At 41.0% G+C, this 27,108-nt stretch overlaps 2 protein-coding genes across 21 annotated transcripts in view; one reads left to right on the top strand and one right to left on the bottom strand.

The window, feature by feature from the left end:
- ANK2 (ankyrin 2) overlaps nt 1-27,108 on the bottom strand; it is a 583,169-nt gene that overhangs the window by 529,392 nt on the left and 26,669 nt on the right. The gene's annotated exons all lie outside the window — the stretch shown is intronic.
- LOC113224981 (calponin-2) lies at nt 2,275-4,396 on the top strand. Its single transcript, XM_026455018.1, has one exon. The coding sequence runs from the start codon at nt 2,316-2,318 to the stop codon at nt 3,243-3,245; it is 930 nt and encodes a 309-aa protein (XP_026310803.1). The 5' UTR covers nt 2,275-2,315; the 3' UTR covers nt 3,246-4,396.

Here is a 27,108-nt window from a genome sequence, read left to right as displayed (position 1 = left end):
TTAGCATGATGAAAATCATAATAGATAGTAATGGTGGTTGTATATAGTTTCTTTTTAGCATGATGAAAATCATAATAGATAGTAATGGTGGTTGTACAACTCTGTGAATATAGTAAAAGCCACTGAATTATACACTTTAAAGTGGTGAATTTTATTATGTATGTATTATATCTCAATTTTAAAAAAAACGAAACCTATACAAAAATCATAAAAGAATAGGAGGAAAAAACATAAGGCATAAATGACAAGTGAAGAGTATTCACCAGGAAAATGCTACCAAGCACAGACAAAAATCTGATCAAACATCTTAATATAATTCTTTTAAACGTTTAAAAAGCAATAGCCTTTATAAAATAAGAGCACAAAGTAGAAATACAAGTGTTTAGGGAAGATAAGAAAATACTTTCAATGCAGATAAAACATAACCAGGTAGAGTTCAAGGAAAAAAAAAATGTAAGACCTCAAAAAAGACGGTCATTATGAAAGCAGAAAGAATTGCCTTACAGACAATACATAATAACATTTTTTAGAGTGTATTCAAGAAGAAACTAGAAACAGAGCACTGCATGAGACTAGGAAATAGACCTATAGAAATACAAATAATTTTTGATTACGTGAAAAGTAAATGTGAAGTAATTTTGGAAACTTAGATTTATGTATAATTTATATTAAAAGATTTGATATAAGGAAATAGTCAGACAGGAGTAAGACTAATACACCAACACAAAAGATTATCAGTAGACAATGCAGAATTGTGAGAGAAAAGGAAAAAAGGAATCTGAGCAGGACCAACACAGAGTTTTTCTTCAGTCATAAATCACTTCCAAGAAAAAATTTAAAATTCATATCAGTAGCATTTCAAAATACCACCTTTAAAAAAAAAATAACATGAGAAAAAACATACAAAAAGTTTATGCCAATGTTAACATTGATTAATTAACTTTTCATTTCTGGATAGTTGATTAGTAAACTTTATTATCTTCATTTTGCTTATTTTTGGTTTGTTAATGTTTTACCATTTTTCTGCAATAACCAAGTCTCACAATGAAAGAATAAAAAGTAACAATGCTGTCTCTTAGTTTGTTATGAAAATATAACTATGTTTAAGGTACCTGAAAAATGCTCAACTTCATATTATTTTTATTACATAGTGTGGGTTTAGTCACTCACTCACTTTATTGTCATTAGTCTCATAGAAGTGGTTCCTTCCTATATGTTGACTAAGATCTTGGCCTTACTATAACCTCTACTGTGATCCAGATTTCGAAGTTCTTACCTAGCAGTTGATAAGCAGCACCCACTGTATTATATTGATTTAAGGATTTTTTTTCTTGTCTAGGATTTGCCGGAGATAGGAGGACATAAATTACAGTCACAAAGTAGATGCCCAGTAACTGATAATTAAGAGTATTCTGTACTCCAAAAGATATTTTCCTTTGCTGCACTGTATGCTGCACCTCAGCTGAAAAGATAGCTATAGCTGCTGTGTGTGTAAGAAAAACTGTAGTGCTGGACTCTTATTAAAACAGAATGCTACATATATGTAGCACCGTGAGCCACCATGGTGGTGAAGTAAGGCTATGTGTGTGTGTGTGTGTGTAATTAATCTCTATTACACACAAAACATTATTTAAAAATTGAAACTCACAGTGCTACAGAAAAAAACAGAGTACTTAATTTCTTTAAAACTTAGGGCAATGAATTTTTGGAATAAATACGTAAAAAAACCTAGTAGACCATCCTTACCAAAAATAGATCTTTATAAAGCTGCACAGAAATGTATGAAATTTATCCATCTTTAATTTTTAAGTATATATGGCTGGAGATAAATTTCAGGTATATAACAATATTTACATTTTTCTAATGGTTATATAATTAGATTAGCTACAGTAATTTCTATCAGCTCATCTTTAATAAATTCTAACTGCAGCAAAACTTCATCCATGTGACTCACCATGTTCCCTACCTCCATACCTCCACACCACATGTTGTTTTCCCTAACTGTTTTGTAAGCAGTTTATTCATCTATTTTTCTGGATAAAACTGGCAGTAAGTAGAGTGAGATTATTAAAATAAATCTTTCTTCATATGGCATAGTAACGCTTTTCATATACTCAGATATCTTTTTAAAAGAAGAAGTCTTTAAAACCTGAACAAACATTTTAAAACCATAAACATTATCATTGAGAACTTCTGCATTTGTGAGATTGGTATTATATAAACCAAAATCACTGTCATTATAATAACAGAGCTTTCAAAAAGTTATGTGTCCCCCCTGTCCCGTCCGGCCCCGTCCCGCCGCCCGCCAGCCAGCCATGAGCTCCACGCAGTTCAACAAGGGACCCTCGTACGGGCTGTCGGCCGAGGTCAAGAACCGGCTCCTGTCCAAATATGACCCTCAGAAGGAGGCAGAGCTCCGCACCTGGATCGAGGGACTCACCGGCCTCTCCATCGGCCCCGACTTCCAAAAGGGCTTGAAGGACGGAACTATCTTATGCACACTCATGAACAAGCTACAGCCGGGCTCCGTCCCCAAGATCAACCGCTCCATGCAGAACTGGCACCAGCTAGAAAACCTGTCCAACTTCATCAAGGCCATGGTCAGCTACGGCATGAACCCCGTGGACCTGTTCGAGGCCAACGACCTGTTTGAGAGTGGGAACATGACACAGGTGCAGGTGTCTCTTCTCGCCCTGGCGGGGAAGGCCAAGACTAAGGGGCTGCAGAGCGGGGTGGACATCGGCGTCAAGTACTCGGAGAAGCAGGAGCGGAATTTCGACGACGCCACCATGAAGGCCGGCCAGTGTGTCATCGGGCTGCAGATGGGCACCAACAAATGCGCCAGCCAGTCGGGCATGACCGCGTACGGCACGAGGAGGCATCTCTATGACCCCAAGAACCATATCCTGCCCCCCATGGACCACTCGACCATCAGCCTCCAGATGGGCACAAACAAGTGTGCGAGCCAGGTGGGCATGACGGCTCCCGGGACGCGGCGGCACATCTATGACACCAAGCTGGGAACCGACAAGTGTGACAACTCCTCCATGTCCCTGCAGATGGGCTACACGCAGGGCGCCAACCAGAGCGGCCAGGTCTTCGGCCTGGGCCGACAGATATATGACCCCAAGTACTGCCCGCAAGGCACAGTGGCCGATGGGGCTCCCTCAGGCGCCGGCGACTGCCCAGACCCGGGGGAGGTCCCTGAATATCCCCCTTACTACCAGGAGGAGGCCAGCTACTGAGGCTCCCAGCACGCTGTCTTCCCACATCGTCTCCCTGTCTGGGTTTCTGGGTTTTTCTGTGTTTTCATCTTTGTTTTTTTTCTTAGCTGGTTCAGTGCTGCCAATCAACCAAGGGTCTGTGAGTGGCAGCGTGGGATCAGGCAGCAGAGCTTTTTTCCCCTTTGCCTTGGTCCTTCGCAGGGCTGAGCCACCGGGCTGTGGGGGAGGGAGGTCAAGGCCATATCCCGATAATGTGTAGGGCGTGTAGGGCGAGGGTCCCTGCTGGCACGTTCAGGCTGTGCTGCGGAGAAGAGACTAACCGGTTCCCAAAGGTTTCTGGTTGCCTCGCCTCTTCCCCCTTTTGTCAGCTGAGCAGTTTGTGGTTTCTCTGCAAGTTTCAGGAAGTCTTCACAAAAGAAAAATACGTTTTGTTTTTTATTCCTGAGGAATGGGGCAGGGACAGTGGAGAAGGTGCTGGGAAATCAGTCACCTGGGAAAGGGGGCCCTGCCATGATGCTAAATATCTCCGGCTCCCAGGTGACTGGATTTCCCCAGGACCAACAGACCTCAGACCCTCAGATCTGCCCCCGGGGCCAGGTGGGGAAAGTGAAGGCCGTACAGGGAAGTGAAATTCTGAGTTGTTGGGGCTAAGCCTGATCCCCTCTCCATGCTACCCTCCCCCAACCCACTCTGGCCTCAGTAGGTTTTGTTTTAGTTGTGGCTGTCACCCAGGCTAGAGTGCAGTAGCGCAATCTCGGCTCACTGCACCTCCACCTCCCGGGCTCAAGCGATTCTCCAGCCTCAGCCTCCCGAGTAGCTGGGACTGCAGGTGCTCCACCACGCCCGGCTAATTTTTGTATTTTTAGTAGAGAAGGGGTTTCTTCATGTTGGCCAAGCTGGTCTCAAACTCCTGGCCTCAGATGTGATCCACCTGCCTCGGCCTCCCCAAGTGCTGAGATTAGAGGTGTGAGTCACCATGCCTGGCCCCTCAGTAGGTTTTAAGGAGCCCCCAACCCTCCTTTCTGGGCTCGACAAGCTATACTTCTCCATCTTCCCCCGGCCACACGCCCCGCCAAGTACTGCACAGGGACTCCCACCCAGGGGCCCTGCTCCATGAGATAATGTGAAATACGATTGTGGACCAAACGCAATAAAACCTCTGTTTGTAAGAAAAAAAAAAAAAAAAAAGTTATGTGATAAAATAAAAGGTGAGAAGGTTAATTTCTTTACTGCAGTTTTTAAAACCGCCAACATTAAGTTTCATGACTTGTACTAGAGAAGACTGATTTCTAATGCTAAACCAGAGTTTTCTCCATTACTTTGACAACAGATGAAGTGCTCACACCATTGGGTAAATTAGAGTACACATAATCCACATGTTACACTAATGCTGTTTCTAAGACCAACGAATCTCTGGTTTCTACTCTTAACAGCCACTCAAAGTGCCATCAGCATAGCACTTCATTGCTTTTATATTATATCAAAACATAGTACGAGCTAATGAATTACCTTTGACCAAGTAAACTTTTTAAAAAAATACTTTAAAAATCCTTACCAACCAGGCACAGTGGCTCACACCTGTAATCCCAGCATTTTGGGAAGCCGGGGTGGGCAGATCGCCTGAGGTCAGGAGTTCCAGACCAGCCTGGTCAGCATGGTGAAACTCCGTCTCTACTAAAAATACAAAAATTAGCTGGGCGTGGTGGCAGACGCCTGTAATCCCAGCTACTAGGGAAGCTGAGGCAGGAGAATCGCTTGAACTTGGGAGGCGGAGATTGCATCAGTGGAGATCGCATCAGTGGAGATCATGCCATTGCACTCCAGCCTGGGCAACAGAGCGAGACTCCATCTCCAAAACAAAAAGAAAAGAAAAGAAAAAATCCTTACCATTTAATGAAAATGTTACTAGTCTTTTCCAAAATGTCATAATGTCATAGTGATAAGAGATGGTACTGAGAATCAGTGGAACAAAATCTTTTTTGAATGCTAAATGAATAAATTGTATTCATGCATTAGCCAGAACGCTTATTTTGGTCCTTCTGTGTTATTTTGAACAGTTTTCTTCCTTCTACAAAAAAATTTTGGCTCTTCTCTATAATACCCTACCTAATCTCTTTCTTCTTTCTATGACCTCTACATTTACACAATTTTTTGGTTGCATGTATTCCCAGGCCCTCAGAAATTCCTGACTGTATCATCTTCTATCTCTTAGTAATTCTTTGAATAATAGTATTTTATCTTTTAATCTTTTACCTTCTTTAGTTCACAAACAAGTTATTATTTTCCTCACAATACACAAAGTGGAATTGACTGGTTAGTCATCGCTACATCAAAAAAAATAGTAATAAAGATACCCTAAAGTTAGATGTTTTCTACAAAATTATGTAAGAATTTCTAAATTCTGTAATTTTTAAAATAATGCTGAAATCTAACCTTTGCATTTATTGCATCTTACATTGCATTAGAAACTGACTTCTAAATTTGGGAGTAATACATAATTATTAAAAATTTTTAATAAGAATATTTGAAAGATAAATAAATTACCAGCATCTCTACTACCCACATATAGTCACTATTTCTTCTTGTCTTTTTCTCTATTGACTCTTCAGATTTTCATATTTATAATCACACCGACTATAACTTAAAATTAAATATCACACTGAGGGGCCGGGCGCGGTGGCTCACGCCTGTAATCCCAGCACTTTGGGAGGCTGAGACGGGCGGACCACTAGGTCAGGAGATCGAGACCATCCTGGCTAACACGGTGAAACCCTGTCTTTACTAAAAAAATACAAAAAACTAGCCGGACGAGGTGGCGGGCGCCTGTAGTCCCAGCTACTCAGGAGGCTGAGGCAGGAGAATGGCCTGAACCCGGGAGGCGGAGCTTGCAGTGAGCTGAGATCGGGTCACTGCACTCCAGCCTGGGTGACAGAGCCAGACTCTGTCACAAAAAAAAAAAAAAAAAAAAAATCACACTGAGTATAATCACACTGACTATAACTTAAATTAAAATATCTTAAAAATAATTTTTTCAAAGAAAAAAAATACAGCAAGCTTGGGGAAAAGAAATAAGGTAGTTTCCTAATCCTTTGTTCTAGACAGAAACATAAGCATAGATTAGAATAAATTATAAAATGGCAAAGCATTTAATAGATGTCAAATACTTTACTTCATCACTAAGGGTGCACAACATATTTTATAGATAAAGACTGCATTTATAGGAAAATTCAAACTCTGGAGTTTCCTGAAGCCTCTAGAATAAATGACTTTCATTTCATTTTTGTTTTTTGTTTGTTTGTTTGTTTGTTTGTTTGTTTGTTTTTTGAGATGGAGTCTCGCTCTGCCGCCCAGGCTGGAGTGCAGTGGCTGTATCTCAGCTCACTGCAAGCTCCGCCTCCTGGGTTCACGCCATTCTCCTGCCTCAGCCTCCCAAGTAGCTGGGACTATAGGCGCCCGCCACCTCGCCCGGCTAGTTTTTTGTATTTTTTAGTAGAGACGGGGTTTCACTGTGTTAGCCAGGATGGTCTCGATCTCCTGACCTTGTGATCCGCCCGTCTCGGCCTCCCAAAGTGCTGGGATTACAGGCTTGAGCCACCGCGCCCGGCCACTCATTTTTGTTTTTTTAAGAGAGAGAGTCTTGCTATGTTACCCAGGCTGGACTCAAACTTCTGCACTCCATCTCACCTCATCCTCTCAAGTAGCCGGGAATACAGGTGCATGCACACCTAGCTTAATTTTTTCATTTATACAAAAAGCATTTATTTATTTTATCATGCCTTAAAAATGTTTTCCAAATCAAAGATATGAAATAATTGCAAAAAAAAATAAGAGTACAATTATAAATCGTAAAAGCACACATTTGAGTATTTGATTGACTAATTTTATTGCCATCTAATATGAAGAGAACCCTTCTGAAAGGATTTGGATTCAAACCAGAGTCTATAAACTTTTTTTCACTAGTTTCCTTTCTGCACTTTTTTAAAAATCTCATAAAAACAACTAGAACTCTGGAATACAGCTGCCCTTGTTAACATTCCAAAAATTAAAGCTCTGATCTGCCTTGTTCAGAAACACTCTAGAAATAACGAAGTCCAGCCTTCACACAGAAGATTAACATGTCAAAAAGTGTAGCTTAGAACTGTTCTCATGAGATAAACCATCTATATCTCTTTATCAAATCAAAGGGCAATAATTAGATGCTAAAATATAACGAAGTAAATTTACTTTAAGGAAAGGTATTGTATCTTAAATCTGTCAAACACTGCTGCACTAAAGCTCTCCTTCCTATTTTTAAAATTGAACGCTCAGCAGTTTAATACAGTGGTGGAGGTAATGGTGATCACTAACTTTTACTGGGCTCTGAGTACATGCTGGATACTTTCTTTAACATCCTTTATTTCCCTTTCATTTTCACAACCATACTAGAGGTACTACTATCTTCACAATTTGTAGAAGAGGAAACCGAGGCAGAGAAGTTGAAGAACTTGCCCCAGGCACTCAGTCGGTAAGTGGCACATTATAGATTTGAATCCATGAGCCAAGGTTTGGACTCAGTGCCAGTTTTTGATGCTCTTAAAGAATAAGGAAGTCTTCTTAGTTATGTTTTTCCACATAACTGTGACTCTCTCACAAACTGTGAGAGGTTATCTCTCTCTCTCTCTAGCCACATTTTTGTTTGCTTGCCTGTTTGTTTTCAACAAAGAAGAATTAGTGCAATTCATGCTTATTATAAAATATTGTCACACTGAAAGTGCCACATTTTAAAACATTACACCATGTAAGAGTTAGAAGCCCTTTCAGGTCCCTTTAGACACTAACTATGTCACTAAATTGTATTTAATACTCTCAATACTCCTGTAGATACCCTATTTTATATATAAGCTCAAGTAACTTGCTTCAAAGCAAATAGCCACTTGGTGTACAGCTGAGATTTTACACAGCTGAGTTTTAAACCCACATGTTATTTACTCCAAAGTCTACGTCCTTAGGAAGGCTAAAGCATACTTGTACTAGCACGCCTGTAGTAAAGAAGATATTTAGGACAAACTTCAGTAGATCAGAGCAATTGCATTTTTAGTTTGAGTCTCAATGAAAAATATAGTTAGTCCGATACACACGGCTTTAGGAAGAATTCTGTATTCCTTAGAAATGGATTCAGGAATTCGAAATTCCTAGGAATTCCAACCCAGGAAGTAGCCCATAAGCAATTTCAACCTTTCCTTTCTCTAATAAGATAAAAACCCAAGAGCTTGAGTGTAGCCCAGCTAATTAGGTCTTTGTAAAACAATAGTCCTTTTCTTTAAATCTGTGGCTTCTCACCCAGATGATAAAAAGCAATTTCGGTTCAAGACTTACTTAATTGGTTTGCACCCTCACAGGGACCTCCTGGGCTCCTCCTGCATATCCCCACATCAGAGTGTAGAGGCAATTCTTTGCCTCTCAGCAAAGCACAGTTCTTCTAAGATTTATGCATGGCTTTCATGTTCACCCATTGAATTAAATCTAAAAGCTTTGCTTCTTTTAGCTTTAACTACCTTCCCTGAGGAAAGCACAGCTTTGGAAACTTGTACATGTCAAAGGAAGTTTGTTTACCCTTAGAAAAGTCCAGCAAAATTAACAGTGAAGCAATTCTTTTGTACCCTTTGGCAGCTCCTATGGCTAAGGGCCCCAAATTACAATAGCCCCAGTCACCCAACCCTGAAAAGCAAGACTTACAACCAAAAAAAAAAGAAGTAATATTAAAATCTTTCCACTTTAAAATGTTAACTTTTAATATATTCCACTGGTACTCATTAAATCCACTAATTAAGCAAGCCTCTAATTTTGCAAATATTTCTTTATTTTGTAAAATAGATGGTGATACAATTTTAGACCCAAAAATACTAGTAATCATTTTTTCCAACTGCTTCACTTTTCCAGATATTTAATTTAAAGCCCAGAGGGTTCAAGTGTCTTTTCCAGTTAGTAGCTGGGTAGGTCGAGTTAAATAATCTTCTCAGTTTTTTTCTAGTGGTCAAAGGTGGGCAGATCACGAGGTCAGGAGTTCGAGATCAGACTGACCAACATAGTGAAGCCCCATCTTTACTAAAAATACAAAAATTAGCTGGGCATGGTGGCACGCACCTGTAATCTCAGCTACTCAGGAGGCTGAGGCAGGAGAATCGCTTGAACCCGGAAGACAGAGGTTGCCTTGAGCCAAGATCACACCACTGCATTCCAGCCTGGGCGACAGAGCAAGACTCCATCTCAAAAAGAAAGAGAAAGAGAAAGGGAAAGAAGAGGAGAGGAGAGGAGAGGAGAGGAGAGGAGAGGAGAGGAGAGGAGAGGAAAGGAAAGGAAAGGCAAAAAAGAGAATTTTTAAAAAAAAACTTCCAATAAAATCTTAGGTCCCATTAAATGGTAAATCTGGCTCCAAAGGCTGTGTGGATGAGAAACTGACTAGAAAAGGAAGCACAGTAAATGGCACTTAATCAAATAAATGTTTTATTCTCAGTTGTAGAACACTGTAATAATGACACAATGGTATGAATCCTCCTTTCACTAGAGCTATCAGATTTGCTGGTACATACCATCCAATTGATGCAACAACTCCCCTTATTTAGTAGAGAATGGTCACTGTATTGCTGGCAGAGCAGTGATCAGCTAGTGTGTTCACATGCGTTAGAAAGCAAACAAACATCATGGAAACCAAGACAAGTTTAGTAAACAACTCAAACATCATCTTTCTATTATCGTTTTTCAGGTAATAAAGTTTATCAATTCAGGAATAATAAATCTCTATGTGCTAACCCTCTTTAACAATCTAACTTGCAATCAGCCACATGAGAGGGGGCCCTAGACAGAAGCTGTGGCTTGGGTAAGCTGGTCACGGCCAAGTGGCAATGCAGCTGTCCCCATGCCTACTGCACACAGACTTGCTCGTGAACAGAAGCTTTATTAAAGATAATTCAGGAAGCAGAACTAAATTCTCTGACTTCTAGCCATATAAGCTAGCAACAAATAAAGAGACAATTGAGGGATAAAACCTTAGATACAGGACAGCTCTCCTCCCTGAGGGCTGGAGCCTTCCTGGACACAGGAGCAGCGGAGACCAGGTGGATCAGTAAAACATATGCCTAACTGGGCTCAGCTCCTCTCATCCTTCCCAAATCCAGAAGGAGGTTTTGGAACAAGCACCAAATAAGAATACCAGGAATTTAAAAGACATAGTATTCTAATGTAAATATTGCAACAATCATAATTATCTTATGTAAAATACAATTAATTGAGAAAGTGCAACTAAGGAAAAAGCTAAGTTCTCTCTTTTGCTTTGCCCAGGAAGGGCAAAGTGACCATTTAAACCTGCGCTATTGCTCCTCATTTACTCCCAAAGACCCCAGCATCATCCGGGATGCTGTGGTTGGTTATATACACTTGTTTTAATCTACACCCTAAGGGCAGTTAAATCTCCTTTTGATGTAATCCTTTCTTCTGTCTCTCTCAGAGCAAGGTTTTCATGGAAAGTTCTAGGAAGAGTGCAGAGTGCCAAAGGACAAAGATTGAGGTAACTCCACCAACAAGTTGTATCACTGCTCTGAATTTTTGCTAATAAATGTTTGTAGGTACAGAAGAACTTGGTCTGAAACCTTGCTTTCATTGTTTCATTGAGACTTGTTTCACAAAGGTTTTATGGGAGGAGACCCATGTCCCCAGGACATTAACCAATAAAAGCTACTGAGAATATTTTTCAAATGAATCTGACAGTTGTTGAATGGTCAAATAGCTTGGGAGAAAGGGGAAAAGAGAAAAAAGGATTAGCTACCTACAATGTGAAGAGAAAGTCCAAAAAAGGGAAACTGTCAAGGTAGAAAACAAGAGAGCTAAATAGTCTCTGGCTGATCTTTGTCCTCAAAGATGTTACTCATAGCAATAGTCCTAGACAGAATCATTCTGCCAAGTCAGTCTCCTCTCCTAAGTTTCCCTTTGTTTCAGTCAATGCATGAACTAAGAATGCGAAGAACAGAATCCTGCTGGGAAAATAAAGGATTTTGATATTATTTCCATTGCTACCACCAAATTGGCTCTAATAGATTAGACACAACTTTGGAAACCCAAGTTCAAATTTCTCTTCTCTCACTACAGATACCTTAACTCTCTGAACTATGGTTTTCTCACTCATCAATCAAAAAGTATTTAATATCTACCTTGCAAGGTTGATGTAAGGGCTTATAAAGGTAACGTACAAAAAGCACCTTGAAGAATGCCTAGCACCTAGTCTGTGCTCAAGATATAATGGTTCTATTTTTTACTAACCTTATTTTTGTGAGTAAAAGTATTGTCAGTAATATTATCAGCAATTATAATGTTATTGTCAGTAATATTATTGTCACTTACTAGGAGTTTATACTCAAAAAAACTTCCTCTTTACAAAGGTTACTAGAACTGGTGAATCAATGACACCTTTAATGCACTAAATTTCCTTGAAACAACAGTCATTTCTATGGTCTGGAGGTAATAAATTTAAAATTTTGGTTTTCTTTACAATGTGACAAGAACATATATATATATATACATACACACACACATACATACATATATATATATGTTTTGAAGCTAGGAACTATTCAATCTTACTTTTAGTGGAGAGAAGTAAATACAGAGCTCAAAAGAGCACTTAGTTCTACTTCCTATTGAGTTAAGTCCTTGCTACTCAAAGTATGGTCCTAGGACCAGTAAAATTAGCATCATTAGAAACACAAAATCTGAGGTCCTACTTCAGTCCCACTGAATCAGAACCTGCATGTTAAGAAGATCCTGAAGGATTTAATTACTATGCACATTAAAATTTCAGGAGCACTGGATCCCTTAGTATCCAGACCCTTCCCCTGCATATTTTATGATACTTCAAGCCCAGCCAACTCAGATTGGTAGCATTCTCTTCCCCTATTTCTAATCAGTAGGAGGTGACTCATCAGCAGGAGGTGAATCATTGCAGCATAGTAACATATTTCTTTTTAAACTCTGACTACAGGCTTGTAGAATGTGTGAAAGGCTTGGAATATCCATGATGCGGAATTCCAGGCAAGTATGTTCTTGTAAATGTAAATATGATATACAAGAAAATACTAGATGAGTATTTCCCAGTAGCTTTTCAATATGCCTGTGAAATTTTCATGAACACCTGTCCTTGGTGCTAGGGCCATTAAAAGAGAGAATACATTTGGCATAGTATGTTTATGGTGACTCTGAGGATAAACAACCTTACATAAACTGATGACTTGATATTGCTTAACTTTTAAAATTGTGAATGCTCAACAAGTCTTGGAATAGTTTTCTCCATTTCAGCCTTCAGGAGAACTGAATTTCATCCACATGGCTATTGTTAATTGTCCTTTAAAGTTTCTTTTAAAAACTGTTGTCTTCTCCTCCTACTGACAAAGAATCTCTTCTTGATCAAACTTTAATCAGGCTCTCCTTAGCTCTCTTCTCGACTAAGCCTCATCTTTGGCTCCATCTTTGCCAGACCTACATAGCCCAGTTTTAGCGAGAATCTTGCTAAGTCAGTTTAGAAATTACCCCCTACTCTTGATATCTGATCAAATTCTTCACTTTCCGTCCTTAATATTTGATTACCTTGCCCTGCCTTCTGCAAAGTTCCTGTTAAGTTGGTTTGGCAACAACCCCCTGATCCTTGATGTCTCCTCAGTAGTTTTCCAACCCTGAACCCCTAATTCTGCTCATTGGCTATAAATCTTCAACTGGCTTTGCTATATTGAGAGTTGACCCCAACTTCTCTCCCCTATTATAACAGTTGTGACAGCTAGTCCAACTCCTGAATAAAGTCTTTCCTTATCATTCTAGCAAGTATCTGAGTAATAGTTTAATAATACACTTTTTTATTTTTTGAGACAGAGTCTCGCTCTGTCACCCAGGCTGGAGTGAAGTGACGTGATCTTGGCTCACTGTAACCTCTGCCTCCCGGGTTCAAGCGATTCTCCTGCCTCAGGTTCCTGAGTAGCTGGGATTATAGGCGTGCCCTACCATGCCCAGCTAATTTTTGTATTTTTTTAAAAAAAGTAGAGATGGGGTTTCACCATGTTGGCCAGGCTGGTCTTGAACTCCTGACCTCAAGTGATCCGCCCGCCTCAGCCTCCCAAAGCACTGGGATTACAGGCGTGAGCCACCGCACCCGGCCAATAATACATTTGTTAAAAATTGTTTTTAAGAAGCATTCAGGGCACAGACAAATTAGGAAGAAGTACAGCTTACCTGCAAAGAGCTGTAAGACATTGGGAACAGTTGGTTTGAATAAACTTTATTTTATTAAAAGTATATTGAGGGCCGGGCGCGGTGGCTCAAGCCTGTAATCCCAGCACTTTGGGAGGCCGAGACGGGCGGATCACGAGGTCAGGAGATCGAGACCATTCTGGCTAACACGGTGAAACCCCGTCTCTACTAAAAACTACAAAAAACTAGCCGGGCGACGTGGTGGCACCTGTAGTCCCAGCTACTCGGGAGGCTGAGGCAGGAGAATGGCGTGAACCCGGGAGGCGGAGCTTGCAGTGAGCTGAGATCCGGCCACTGCACTCCAGCCTGGGCGACAGAGCGAGACTCCGTCTCAAAAAAAAAAAAAAAAAAAAAAAAAAAGTATATTGAGGTGCGACTCCCTCTCTTGAGTGTGCCTGCATTCCCCTTCCTCGAGCGTGTACCTTTGCTTTGCACTAAATTGCTGTGCTTTCACTACTAAAAAAGTATCCTCAGGACTATTTAGCTTAACAAAAACAAGTTGTGTGAGGATGTAATTTCACTTAGAATATTAGGTATAGTCAAAAGAAAATCAAACATCTAAGTGACATTCCAAAAATGTAAAGTCCTAAGATATAATAATCTACTTCTATATGGAGTCCAAATAGAAATGAACAAGCCAAACAGAAGTGCAGAGATCATGAATTCACTCACCTCCTGGGCGCACCCACATCTAAACTTCACTCACCACTGCTCACGAAACATAAATTAAGTCCCAGAAACGGAATTATATGACACTCTTCTCATGTTTCTCCTAAGACCATTAAAATGACAGCAGGAACTTAAATACCAAAGGTGGGCAGCCCAAATCCAAAGGGGAGCACACTCCAGGTAACGCTGCCCCATCACCCCGAGCGGTATCCAGACATGGACTCTGGAGCCAGCCTGCCTGATTCTGAACACTGGCTCTGTCACTCTCCAGATGTGAGACCTTGGATAAGTCACTTAACCTTCCTGCACCTCGACTTTTGTCACCTAGAATGGTACTTAAGTCATAGCATTGTTAATACATGTAATGAACTTAGGACAATATCTGGCATATAGTAAATACTAGAAATGTATTAGTTACGATCATTACAGGTATTTCTGCTATAACTTGATACACACATTCAGGGGGAAAAAGACTGTATTCCACAAAATTGTGCTCTAAAAATATAGGGCCAATGTGGGGGGGGGGGGGCGCAGGGAAGAGAAATAAAGTTACCTCTCAAAAACCTATGCAACCTGTTGTCAGTGTACTACCATAATCAATAGCTATAGATTAGGCTGCCCAGGCAGGCAATTTAGCATAACTGAAAGTTGTTTCAGCAGACATTGACAATGAACAAAGACAACAGAGCAGAAGTGTTGGCCACACTTCAATATGAGCAGACTGGTGGACAGTGAGAGATTACAGATGAACACAGCTCTGGGCCAGCAGTGCTGCTGTCGAGGTGATCCCAGCAGGCAGTGCCACCCACCAGCAATCATAAACTGCACAAGGCCAGAGGTAAGTCCTTCTATAAATGTATAGCCCCGGCTCCAGGCATTTAATTGTCACAAAAACAACAAAAAGTACTCCTATTAACAGTGCAATTTATCTTTTCGAAGGTCTACATCGAGAGAAAGAATATTAGGATGCTAATATTGCATTGTGTGACTGGAGCTTAATGTTTAGAAATAATAAACTAAGGCTGGGCGCGGCGGCTCAAGCCTGTAATCCCAGCACTTTGGGAGGCCGAGACGGGCGGATCACGAGGTCAGGGGAGATCGAGACCATCCTGGCTAACACGATGAAACCCCGTATCTACTAAAAATACAAAAAACTAGCCGGGCGAGGTGGTGCGCGCCTGGAGTCCCAGCTACTCTGGAGGCTGAGGCAGGAGAATGGCGTAAACCCGGGAGGCGGAGCTTGCAGTGAGCTGAGATCTGGCCACTGTACTCCAGCCTGGGTGACAGAGCGAGACTCCGTCTCAAAAAAAAAAAAAAAAAAAAGAAATAATAAACTAAAATGTTTTGTTGTCTGACTATATATGTCCTCAACTTAATTCTGTAACACCCAGTCAAAAAAAAAAAAAAAAGAAAGATTTAAATAACCCAAATTAAATCATACCACCCTGCCTCCCATTCTACTCCATTCCTCCCACATTGAGCTCTCTCTGGAACAGCGTTTCTCCCATTCTCTTTCCTCACCCCAGCTCCCACCTCTGGACTACTAGTCCTCAGCCTAACCCTCAAACTACATATCCACTATGAACTCATTATAATGTCTTCCTCCTAAAGCCAGTCTTCCTCCTGTAGTTCCAATGTTGGTCAATCATCTATCACACTCCCTTAAGCTAGAACACTTAATGCCTTCTTAGAATACTACCTCTTTCTCATTCAGACAGCCATTTAGTCACTAAGTCATGTGGATTTAACCTCCTCTCATTCCCACAGTACCAGCCCTCATCATCTCTCACCTGGAGGCTACAATAGTCTCCCAGCTCATGTCCCTACCTCCCTGCCACCATTCATACTACTGTCAAAGTGATATCCCTAAAACAAGGCTATCATATCACCACAGCATGTCAGGCTGTCATTATCTGGCCTGCATTATCTTCAGTCTGCTCCTCTACCATGCACCTTAATCAAATTAAACTACTCAAAGTTCCTTAAACATGTCAGATTGTTTTGTCAAGTTTTGGTCTTTCATTCACATATTTTCCTCGGAAAGATCCCATCTGTATTTCTTTTTTTCTTGGCTCACTGCAAGCTCTGCCTCCCAGGTTCACACCATTCTCCTGCCTCAGACTCCCAAGTAGCTGGGACTACAGGCACCCACCACCACACCCGGCTAAGGTTTTTTTGTATTTTTTAGTAAAGACGGGGGTTTCACAATGTTATCCAGGTTGGTCTCAATCTCCTGACCTCGTGATCCGCCCACCTCGGCCTCCCGAAGTGCTGAGATTACAGGCCTGAGCCACCACATCCGGTGATACCTCCTGTATTTCTAAGCCACACAACCTTCAATCCTACAATCTATACAATTTTCTTCCTAGTAACCACCTACCAAGTTTATAAGATTCTGTTTAGGAATCATTTCCTCTGTGGTTTCTTCACAAATCCACACTCCTCACCCCTTCTCTATAAAAGTGCTCATTTTCTCCCTTGGGTCCCCATTCCTCCTCATACATAGTTCCATCATAGTCCCTATAACACACTATTGTCCTTATTTTCTTACAGGTACATCTCCCTATACCAGAATCTAGGCTTCCTTTTTTTTTTTTTTTTTTTTTTTTGAGACGGAGTCTCGCTCTGTTGCCCAGGCTGGAGTGCAGTGGCCGGATCTCAGCTCACTGCAAGCTCCGCCTCCCGGATTCACGCCATTCTCCTGCCTCAGCATCCCAAGTAGCTGGGACTACAGGCGCCCACCACCTCGCCCGGCTAGTTGTTTGTATTTTTTGATAGAGACGGTGTTTCACCGTGTTAGCCAGGATGGTCTTGATCTCCTGACCTCGTGATCCACCCTTCTCGGCCTCCCAAAGTGCTGGGATTACAGGCTTGAGCCACCGCGCCGGGCCCCAAATCTAGGCTTCTTGAGGACAGGAACTATAAATAATCATTTCAGTAACTCTTATGCCTAACGTTATTCCAAGCATGTAGTTGGAGATTATTAAACATTTGTTTATTGAGTGAATGAATGAATGAATGACACTTATGTATGTTTAATGCATTTATTTCTACACCATCTTGTGGCCATTCCTAGAAATGGCATCCTCTCCACAACTCTCAAACCTTGTGAATTAAGAAAATTTCCAATTTCTCCTACATTTCCCCCATTCTCAACTGTCCAAAATACTCATAAAGATGGAAGACTCAACAGATTAGCTAATTGATAATACTTAGCTAGTTTTTTAATAACTGAAATTTAAGAACAATAAAGCTTAGGAAATCAACGATTCTCAAGTTGTTTTGTACTTACTTAAAGGAAACAATTGTGTGAATATAGGTAAGACAAGAGCTTCTTTTTTTTTTAAAGAATTTCTTGGACTGGGTGTGGTGGCTCACACCTATAATCCCAGCACTTTGGGAGGCCGAGGCGGGCAGATTACCTGAGGTCAGGAGTTTGAGACCAGCCTGACCAACATGGAGAAACCCTGTCTCTACTAAAAATACAAAATTAGCTGGGCGTGGTGGCACATGCCTGTAATCCCAGCTACTAGGGAGGCTGAGGCAGAGAATCGCTTGAACCTGGGAGGCGGAAGTTGCGGTGAGCCGAGATCGTGCCATTGCACTCCAGCCTGGGAAACAAGAGTGAAACCCCATCTCAGAAAAAAAAAAAAAGAATTTCTTTAAGGAAACTTCCTTTTATACATATAAATTTCCCTTTATATATATCAGAGACAAATAAGAGTCATTCTAAATCAAGAACATTTTAGGCTGAGCGTGGTGGCTCACACTTGTAATCACAGAACTTTGGAAGGCCAAAGCAGAGGATCACTTTGAGCCCAAAAGCTCAAGACCAGCCTGGCATCATAGCAAGACCTCATCTCTACGAATTAAAAAAAAAAAGGCCAGGTGTGGTGGCTCACTCCTGTAATCCCAGCACTTTGGGACGCCATGGTGGGCAGATCAAGAGGTCAGGAGATGGAGACCATCCTGGCCAACATAGTGAAACCCCATCTCTACTAAAAGTACAAAAAATAGCAGGGGGTGGCAGCACATGCCTGTAATCCCAGCTACTCCCGAGGCAGACGAGAATCCTGGCGACAGAGAGAGACTGTCTAAAAAAAAAAAAAAAAAATTAGCAAGATGTGGTGGCACACATCTGCAGTTGAGGCTGTAGTGAGCCATGATCACACTACTGCACTCCAGCCTGGGCAACACAGTGAAACCCTGTCTCCAAAACAGCAACAAATTTCCAACAAGAAAGGTCCACAAAGTGACTTTAAATATTACATGCACCCAAATGTTTTCTTTTAAAATCAATGAGCCTAGACGACGATCTGTCTTTTCTCAAAATTCCTGCTTCATTTTTTCTGATGCCTTCTTGATTGAGGCCATGTGTTATCTTGAGAACATTTTTTTCCTGTCAGTATTCCATTCCAATACTCTCACTTGGGATTCACCAAAGAAAAGGGTATTATTATCCAACAAGGAATGCATCAAAAGAATTTTAAATAGGATACATGTAAACATCTGTTCATATAAGGAAATTCTAAATTAGGAAATATAGAAGAAATGTTTGTTGTTTTTTAAGACTCATATCTTACCCTAGATATTTAACTTCAAACATATTAAATAATTCACGCTATCCTAAGATTCTCTATTAATCAAGCCATGCAATTTACTAATTATCTCTTATGTGTTTAGCCTATACTAGAAATGTTGGGAAAGGGTGGACAGACATAAAAAGTATAAGAATTCTTCAAAAAAATAAGTTGGAAAGAGATTTTTTAAAAAGAAACATAAGCAATTTAGTAACAACCAAGTTCCTAATTTTAAATAATGACTTTTAAGTACAATCTCAGAGATGTGATCTAGAGTACACAGAGAGCTATCTGGGTGGAAGTTGAGTTAGAAGATGAAGAATATGAAGAGTCAAGGGTTTGCTTTTCAGGCAAAAATGTCCACTGGGCAAAGGTGCATACAGGAATGAGCATGGTATGTTCCAAAACTGTCATCTTTTCTAAAGTGCTATTACATGTTGGAGAATGTTGTAAAAAGGATAATACATATTACAGCAATGGAGGAAGACTTGAATTCCAGTCTCTATCTAGTGTAAAATACAACAGATGTGGGCCGGGCGCGGTGGCTCAAGCCTGTAATCCCAGCACTTTGGGAGGCCGAGACAGGCGGATCACAAGGTCAGGAGATCGAGACCATCCTGGCTAACACAGTGAAACCCCGTCTCTACTAAAATACAAAAACTTAGCCGGGCGTGTTGGCGGGCGCCTGTAGTCCCAGCTACTCGGGAGGCTGAGGCAGGAGAATGGCATGAACCGGGGAGGCGGAGCTTGCAGTGAGCTGAGATCCGGCCACTGCACTCCAGCCTGGGCGACAGAGCGAGACTCCGCCTCAAAAAAAAAAAAAAAAAAAATACAACAGATTTATGAACAACATTCCTTAGAAAGCAAACTAGAAGCAAAGGAAAACACCTGACGGATTTGACAAACTTATTCAGGGTGCTTAGGTTTCATCATAGGTTTATGCTAGCACTGTTAAAGAAGGGACAAGTAAAAGAAGTATTTTAAAGAAAAGTAATTGTGGCCAGGCGCGGTGGCTGAGGCCTGTAATCCCAACACTTTGGGAGGCCAAGGAAGGTGGATCACGAGGTCAGCAGTTTGAGATCAGCCTGGTCAACATGGTGAAACCTCGTCTCTACTAAAAATACAATTAGCTGGGTGTGGTTGCATGTGCCTGTAGTGCCAGCTACTCAGGAGGCTGACGCAGGAGAATCACTTGAACCTGGGAGGTGGAAGTTGCAATGAGCTGAGACCATGCCATCACATTCCAGCCTGGGTGACTGAGCGAGACTCCGTCTCAAAAAAAAAAAAAAGAAAAGTAATTGTACTTTAATATTCAACTCTGGCACATGAGGGAAGGTGAATCAAAACTGACACAAAGTTCCAGTGAAACCTAGCAGGTGGAGAAGAAAGTAGCTTTGAAGAGAATGTGGTGAGTGTGGACTTGAGGTGATGGTGGAATATTTGGGAAGATAGCCACAGAAGGTATGGGAGAAATGTTCTTCTCAATCCCAAAGTTTCCCCCATGTGGACGGATGTCCAGAAGTGTCACCACCTTGGTCTCCCTCCACCTCCTAGCTCACTTCTCCCCGTGTGAGGTTGACTGGGGAACTTGGGAGCAAAAGCTGGACATGGAACGCACTGAGATTTCCTCTCCTCGTTATATTTGGATGGCAATTATTAACAAGGGGAGCATTCTCTTCTACCCCACCTTCCTTAAGTCTCAGAGTGGCCTATCTAATTTGAGATTCAGTATTAGGAAGTCCAGTTTCCACAACTATAAGCCACATTTTCTGGTTTCAGCTCTATTATTAATGAAGACAGCATTTTGATCTTCATCTGTCTTACTTCCAGTGTATCCCTCAACTGGTTCCGACCTCAGGTACGGAGGACGAGTGCTATTTATTGGTTCCATAAAACCTCAGTAATGTCCTTCAAGTAACGAAATCATACACGGTGTTGCTGATTTCAGAAGTATCAACATATACATCAAAGTTGAAACTAAACTTTTTAAGGGTGAATGTAAAGAAATGAGCAGAAGATGGCGGAAAGATGAATGACCAAAGAAGAGTAACTGAAACATTCTCGTGCATCCCAAGCAAAAAGATTAGCACAGGCAGGCCAGGCACGGTGGCTCACGCCTATAATCCCAGCACTTTGGGAGGCCGAGGCGGGCGGCTCACGAGGTCAGGAGATCAAGACCATCCTGGCTAACACAGTGAAACCCCGTCTCTACTAAAAAATACAAAAAATTTGCCCGGCTAGGTGGCAGGCGCCTGTAGTCCCAGCTACTCAGGAGGCTGAGGCAGGAGAATGGCGTGAACCCGGGAAGCGGAGCTTGCAGTGAGCTGAGATCCGGCCACTGCACTCCAGCCTGGGCGACAGAGCGAGACTCCGTCTCAAAAAAAAAAAAAAAAAAAAATTGGAGGAACTATGAAAAAAAAAAAAAACGAAAAACTCTTAATCCCTGTACTAGTCAAGGTTCTCCAGAGAAACAGAACTAATACAATGGATGGATAGATGAATGGGTGGGTAGGTGGGTGGGTGGGTGGATGGATGGATGGATGGGTGGATGGACAAATTAGGTAGATAGATAGATAAATAGATAGATAGATAGATAGATAGATAGATAGATAGATAGATAGATAGATAGATAGATGAAATTTCTTACGGAAACTGGTTCACATGATTATAGTGTTTGAGAAGTCCCACCATTATGCCATCTGCAAATTGATACCCTTCAGTCCAAGTTCAAAGGCCTGAGAAACGGGGGAGTTGATAGTGTAACTCTCAGTTTAAGGCTGAAGACCTGAGAATGAAAGTGGGGGTGAGGGATCCAGTGGTATAAATCTTGAAATCCAAAGGCCCAAGAACCAGGAGCTCTGACGTCCAAGGATAAGAGAAGATAGATATCCCAGCTCAAGAAGAGAATTCACCCTTCCTCCACCTTTTTGTTCTATTCAGGTCCTCACCAGATTGGAAGATGCCCGCCCATATTGCTGAGGGCAGATCTTCTTTACTCAGTCTACTGATTCAAGTGCTAACCTCTTTTGGAAACACCCTTACAGGCACACCCAGAAATAATGTTCACCAGCTATCTGGGCATCCCTTAGACCACTCAAGTTGACATGTAAAATTAACCATCACAACCCTGCTTGATTAAACCATCAAATCTGAACAAGAATTAGAAGAAGGGAACAAAAGATGAAGCTGGAAGGTAAGTTAAAGATAGATCTTCGAGACATTTAGACATTTCTGGACAGCAATGAGGAAACTAAGTATTCTGAACAGATCTATGACTAGACATATGCTACTTTTCTTTAAGAACCATAAACTAGAGGCAGCATATTAACTAGCCTCGACAGGTAAGAGATATCAAAGAAGAAGGAGAAAATAGAAATCCAGAAAGGAGTAACAAACCATGTATGTGCAGTGAAGAGAGCTGGGGGAGAGAGAGAATGTGAGAACTGAGAACTACTATAGAATTGATTGGGCTTAGGCAAGTATTAATTGAAGTGGAGACAAGAAAAGAAAAAGAGAATTTGAAGATTTCAAACTTGGAAACTTGAATAACACAAAAACTGGTATTTCTTTTAATATCATTATTGAAGGACATTTTAATATCATTAAAAGAAATAGAGATGTAACAAAGAGGTATTTGTAAGAGGATTGAGGGGAGTGGATATTAAGCTTGGTTTTGTCACATATATAAACACCCTACACCTACTGCCAAAGTGTCCTCTATAAAAATAGCAGATTATGTTGTCAACTCTGAATGCTTGAATACATCAATTTGTCTTACATGTCACTTTTTTGGGACAGTGCCCCACTTTAACTTTGGCTTCCACACAGATGCTCCTGTAAATCCCTTACATGGTTCAATAAACATGGACTATGAAACTACATTCTATCCCACTGATGCCAAAACAAAACACTCCAGGATAAATGCAATTTTGCAGATTGTTTCACAGCCCAGCAGTTGCTATTTATGTTCAGAATCAGAAGACTGCTCCTTTCTATTACAAAACAGCATTCGCACATTCATCAAACTCTAACTCCATTCTTTTGGGGAAGGTGAGTCAAAGTCAAGGAAATGGGTTGACCTTTATTTTTATTTTTATTTTTTTTGAGACGGAGTCTCGCTCTGTCGCCCAGGCTGGAGTGCAGTGGCCGGATCTCAGCTCACTGCAAGCTCCGCCTCCCGGGTTTACCATTCTCCTGCCTCAGCCTCCCGAGTAGCTGGGACTACAGGCGCCAGCCACCACGCCCGGCTAGTTTTTTTTTTTTTTTTGTATTTTTTAGTAGAGACGGGGTTTCACTGTGTTAGCCAGGATGGTCTCGATCTCCTGACATCGTGATCCGCCCGTCTCGGCCTCCCAAAGTGCTGGGATTACAGGCATGAGCCACTGCGCCCGGCCGACCTTTATTTTTCTACTTTAATTTATTTCAATTCAATTCAATGCAATTCAATTTAATAGGCATTTATTCCATGTCTATTTTTGCTAGGCACTAAGGATAAAAGGTGAGTAAGTCAAGACTCCTACCTTCAAGGAGCTCAAAGTCCAGCAGGTGAGACAACCAAAAACATAAGTAAATATAATAATAAAACATATAATAGAAGCATTATAAAATGCTATAAAAGCAGATTGGAGAAAACTATTTTTTCTTGTACTCACACAAAAATATTACAGAGTAGAAGTGACGTTTGAGAAGGAGAAGGAAGGAACTGACACTTTGAAGCTCTACTATGGCCTCACTACTTTATGTAATTCTCTTTTTAAATGCATTTTTCTGGCCAGGTGTGGTGGCTCAAGCCTAGAATCCCAGCACTTTAGGAGGTCAAGGCAGGTGGATCACCTGAGGTCAGGAGTTTGAGACCAGCCTGGCCAACATGTTGAAACCCCATCTCTACTAAAAATACAAAAAAATTAGCCATGCATGGTGGTGTGCACCTGTAATCCCACCTACTCGGGAGGCTGAGGCAGGAGAATCGCTTGAACCCAGGAGGCGGGTTGTGTGCTCAATGAATGACAGGCAGACACCACTCATGACTGAAGAAACAGGAACAAACATAGACCCACAAGTGCCAGCCATGTGTGAGAGAAGCAAGCAATGCAATGTGACTAGAGCAGGGAAGATGATGATAATTCTGTCTACAGGTAAGTTTGGGAAAGTCAGCTAGAACTAGACTGTGAAGGGCCTTCTAGTTACTAGCAAGTAACCTAAATTAAAATTCTGTAGGCCAGCAATTTTCAAATCACCCTCTAAGGACAATGCCATACAAGAAGTTCTGCATTTATTTATTTTTGTATATATTGAAGGGGTTTGGATAGGCTTTATTTTAAGGGGGAAAAGAGGGTCAATTTCTAAAAATGATACTTAAAGAAGATACACAGTGGCAAATGGAAGGTCATTACAGATATTTTAAAATGAGGCCATCCCATATGACTTTAGAAAGACAAACATGGTAGTTGTGCAGAGGACAGGTCACCTAAGGAAACAATTTTTGGGCTGAGGACCAGTTAGGAGGCTTCTGAAATAATACAACATAGAGTTTTTTTAGGGTCTCGATAGACATAGACTGTGGTAGCAGGATGGATTCAAGCATTAAAGAGAACTTGGTGACAAATTTGCTGTGGGAAGTAAGATATAAAGAAGAATCAAGAATGATTGAGATTTCTAGTTTGAACAACCGAGTAATGATACCATTGAGAGAGAGAAAAGTGGTAGGAGCAGCAAACTTAGAAGAAAACGACTAGTTGAGTTTTTGTTTTGTTTTGACATGCTGAGTTTGCAGTGTCTGCAGGACACACAGAAGACATCACAAAGCAGCCAGATCTGTAGACCTGGAGTATCAGAGAGTGTAGGCTGAAGGTATTTGAGCAGAGACCATAATTTTGTCCCTGTATCCCTTCTCCTCTTCTTCCTTGAAGTTATTATACTCACAGTTTTTACAGAGTATGTGACTACTGATTGCCTAGCCTCTCTTGAAGCTACATATGGCCATGCAACTATATCCTCATCGAGGTAATTTCAACACAACTGTTGTATACAAGTTCTTTACCACTTCCTCAGGAGGGAAGTCTTGACCTTCGTTTCCTGGATATTGGAACACAGACATGGTGCTGTTGAACTACTCTGGATTTTGTAGATAAGGATAACACATTAGGGGATGGTGGAGCAACAAGAGAGATGAAAACTGAGTTATTTGATGACCTCATGGGCAAGACGACCTACCTACGTCTTTGTTACAGCAGCTTAGCCTCACTCTGACTGATGCAGTGATCATCAACATATATTGAAACATGAGGATGAATGAGATTATCTAGGAAAAGAAGAAAGGAAACTTAAAGGAGCACAATAATAAACACCCAATGTCTAAAAGGTGAGCAGAGGCCCTTTGATGAGACTGAAAAGAAAGGAGAACCACAGAGACAGGAAGAGATCAAGAGAGAGGAGAGGAGTGCTTCAAAAGGGAAGATCCATTTAGAAATACAAAATGGGGCAGAAGAAAACTAAGATGTAGATTAAAAAGAAGCTAATGAATTTCGTGACTTTGCCAGAACAATGTCAGTGAAGTAGTAGGGTGGATGAATGGCCTATTAAAAGTTAATAGGATTGGGTGCAGTGGCTCATGCCTGTAATCCTAGCACTTTGGGAGGCTAAGGAGGGCAGATTGAGCCCAGTGTTGGAGGCCAGCCTGGGCAATGTGGCAAAACCCTATCTCTACAAAAAATATCGAAAGTACTTAACTAGGTATGGTGGGACTCTTGTAGTCCCAGCTACTTACGAGGCTGAGGTGGGAGGATACCTTGAGGCAGAGAGGCTACAGTGAGCCATAATTGTGCCACTGCGCTCCAGCTTGGGAGATAAAGTGAGACCCTATCTCACACAAAAAAAAAAAGAAAGAAAAAAAAATTTAATAGGAAGGAAAGAAGCAGATTCAGTTAGGAAAGAAAAGACCACTGCTTCAAGAAGTAAGAAGAAATGGAGAAAAACATATACAGCTTTGCCCGAATTCCTAAATGTGAGGCAAAGTAAAGCCATGGTAACTCAAAGGAATTAGAAACCAAGTAAGAGGACGTATCTACTGTCCTGGATCTGGTTGGGCATGCCCATCAGTCATAACACCAGAAATAAGGAAGGAAGTCAAGGTAAGTTTTGATCCTACCCCAGAACCACCAACGTGAAGACAACATCCCAAGAAAATCACCAACATTTAAAAATAACTTGAGAATCTATATTTCTGTAAACTCTTTTTTAGTAAATATTCGTACGCTGACAGGCATTTTCAAACTAACATTGGTGATGCCTCTATTACATGATGGCAATATTAAACCCACACAGACACAAAGGAAGGGAAGTGAATGGCAGTTAATTTCCCAGAAGACACATGGTTTCCATCTATCACATCCCTGCAGTTAGAACACTTCCATTCAACTTTCCCATCCCCAGGAGAGGGCTCCAGGTATCTGCCCTTCATTAATTGGTTACTATTCTCACACCTTCCTCTTAGGTCATCATTTTCTGGGATAATTGGTGTCTATGAAATCTCACTAGAGTCAGTTTCCTTCTACTAAGAAGCTTAAATTGCAACCTAAGGAAGAAATCTATTCTATATTTAACTGGCTTTGTCCCTGTTGTTTAAAAACTAGTTCCATTTGCTGCATCCTGAAGTTATATATGCAGGGAAAAGGCAAAAAAAACACCGAAGTAGATAATGTTCATCAATATTTGAGCCCCAACCTCAGAAAATGGATTATACTAGTTGATTACAATTTATTTATTCCAATAATTAGGCAATATATGTTGCGTTACTCCACATTCTTTTACTTGCTAGTGAAATTTTATACTTATATTTTAAGTACAGATTTTACCAAAATAAAAATGTTTGATAAGTGTTTTGCAATTTTGTTAGCATAGAAGGATTTTTATGAACCAACGTCTACTCCTTTCTACAGCTGTACTTCTTATTTAAGTTACGTTATCACAGTGGGGATACTATCATATAAACCAAGGCTGATATAAAAAATTTCTCTCTGAAATATATTGCTGTGCTTGGTGTAAAGATGACTTGAATACGTTATTACGTTATTCTTTATATTAGACAGCAAACTCCTTCTGATATCCCATGAGAGGAATTTCTCATTGATCCTGGTTCCAGGAATAGCTATGATTCATGTGAGCAACTGACATCATAATTTTATGGATACTAAAAATCAAATAACCAATTGCTTTCTTCACTGGCTCCTAGTAAGCTTAACACCAAACAATGTCCTCCCCCTAAAGATGCATAAAATTGTATGACAGATATTTTTAAGAACTAGGCTCACTCCTAAATCCATTTTACTTTCCAAACCGTGTCTTTCCTTTGCCTTAGGTATTTTACCTCT

Source organism: Piliocolobus tephrosceles, chromosome 3 (genome assembly GCF_002776525.5).
Source record: "Piliocolobus tephrosceles isolate RC106 chromosome 3, ASM277652v3, whole genome shotgun sequence".
NCBI lineage: Eukaryota > Metazoa > Chordata > Mammalia > Primates > Cercopithecidae > Piliocolobus > Piliocolobus tephrosceles.
Note: the sequence above shows the minus strand (reverse complement) of the source record. Positions and strands in the feature narration are given on the sequence as shown.

Excerpts from the sequence above, each read along its gene's own strand:
- LOC113224981 (XM_026455018.1), top strand. The coding sequence starts at position 2,316 with ATGAGCTCCACGCAGTTCAACAAGGGACCCTCGTACGGGCTGTCGGCC.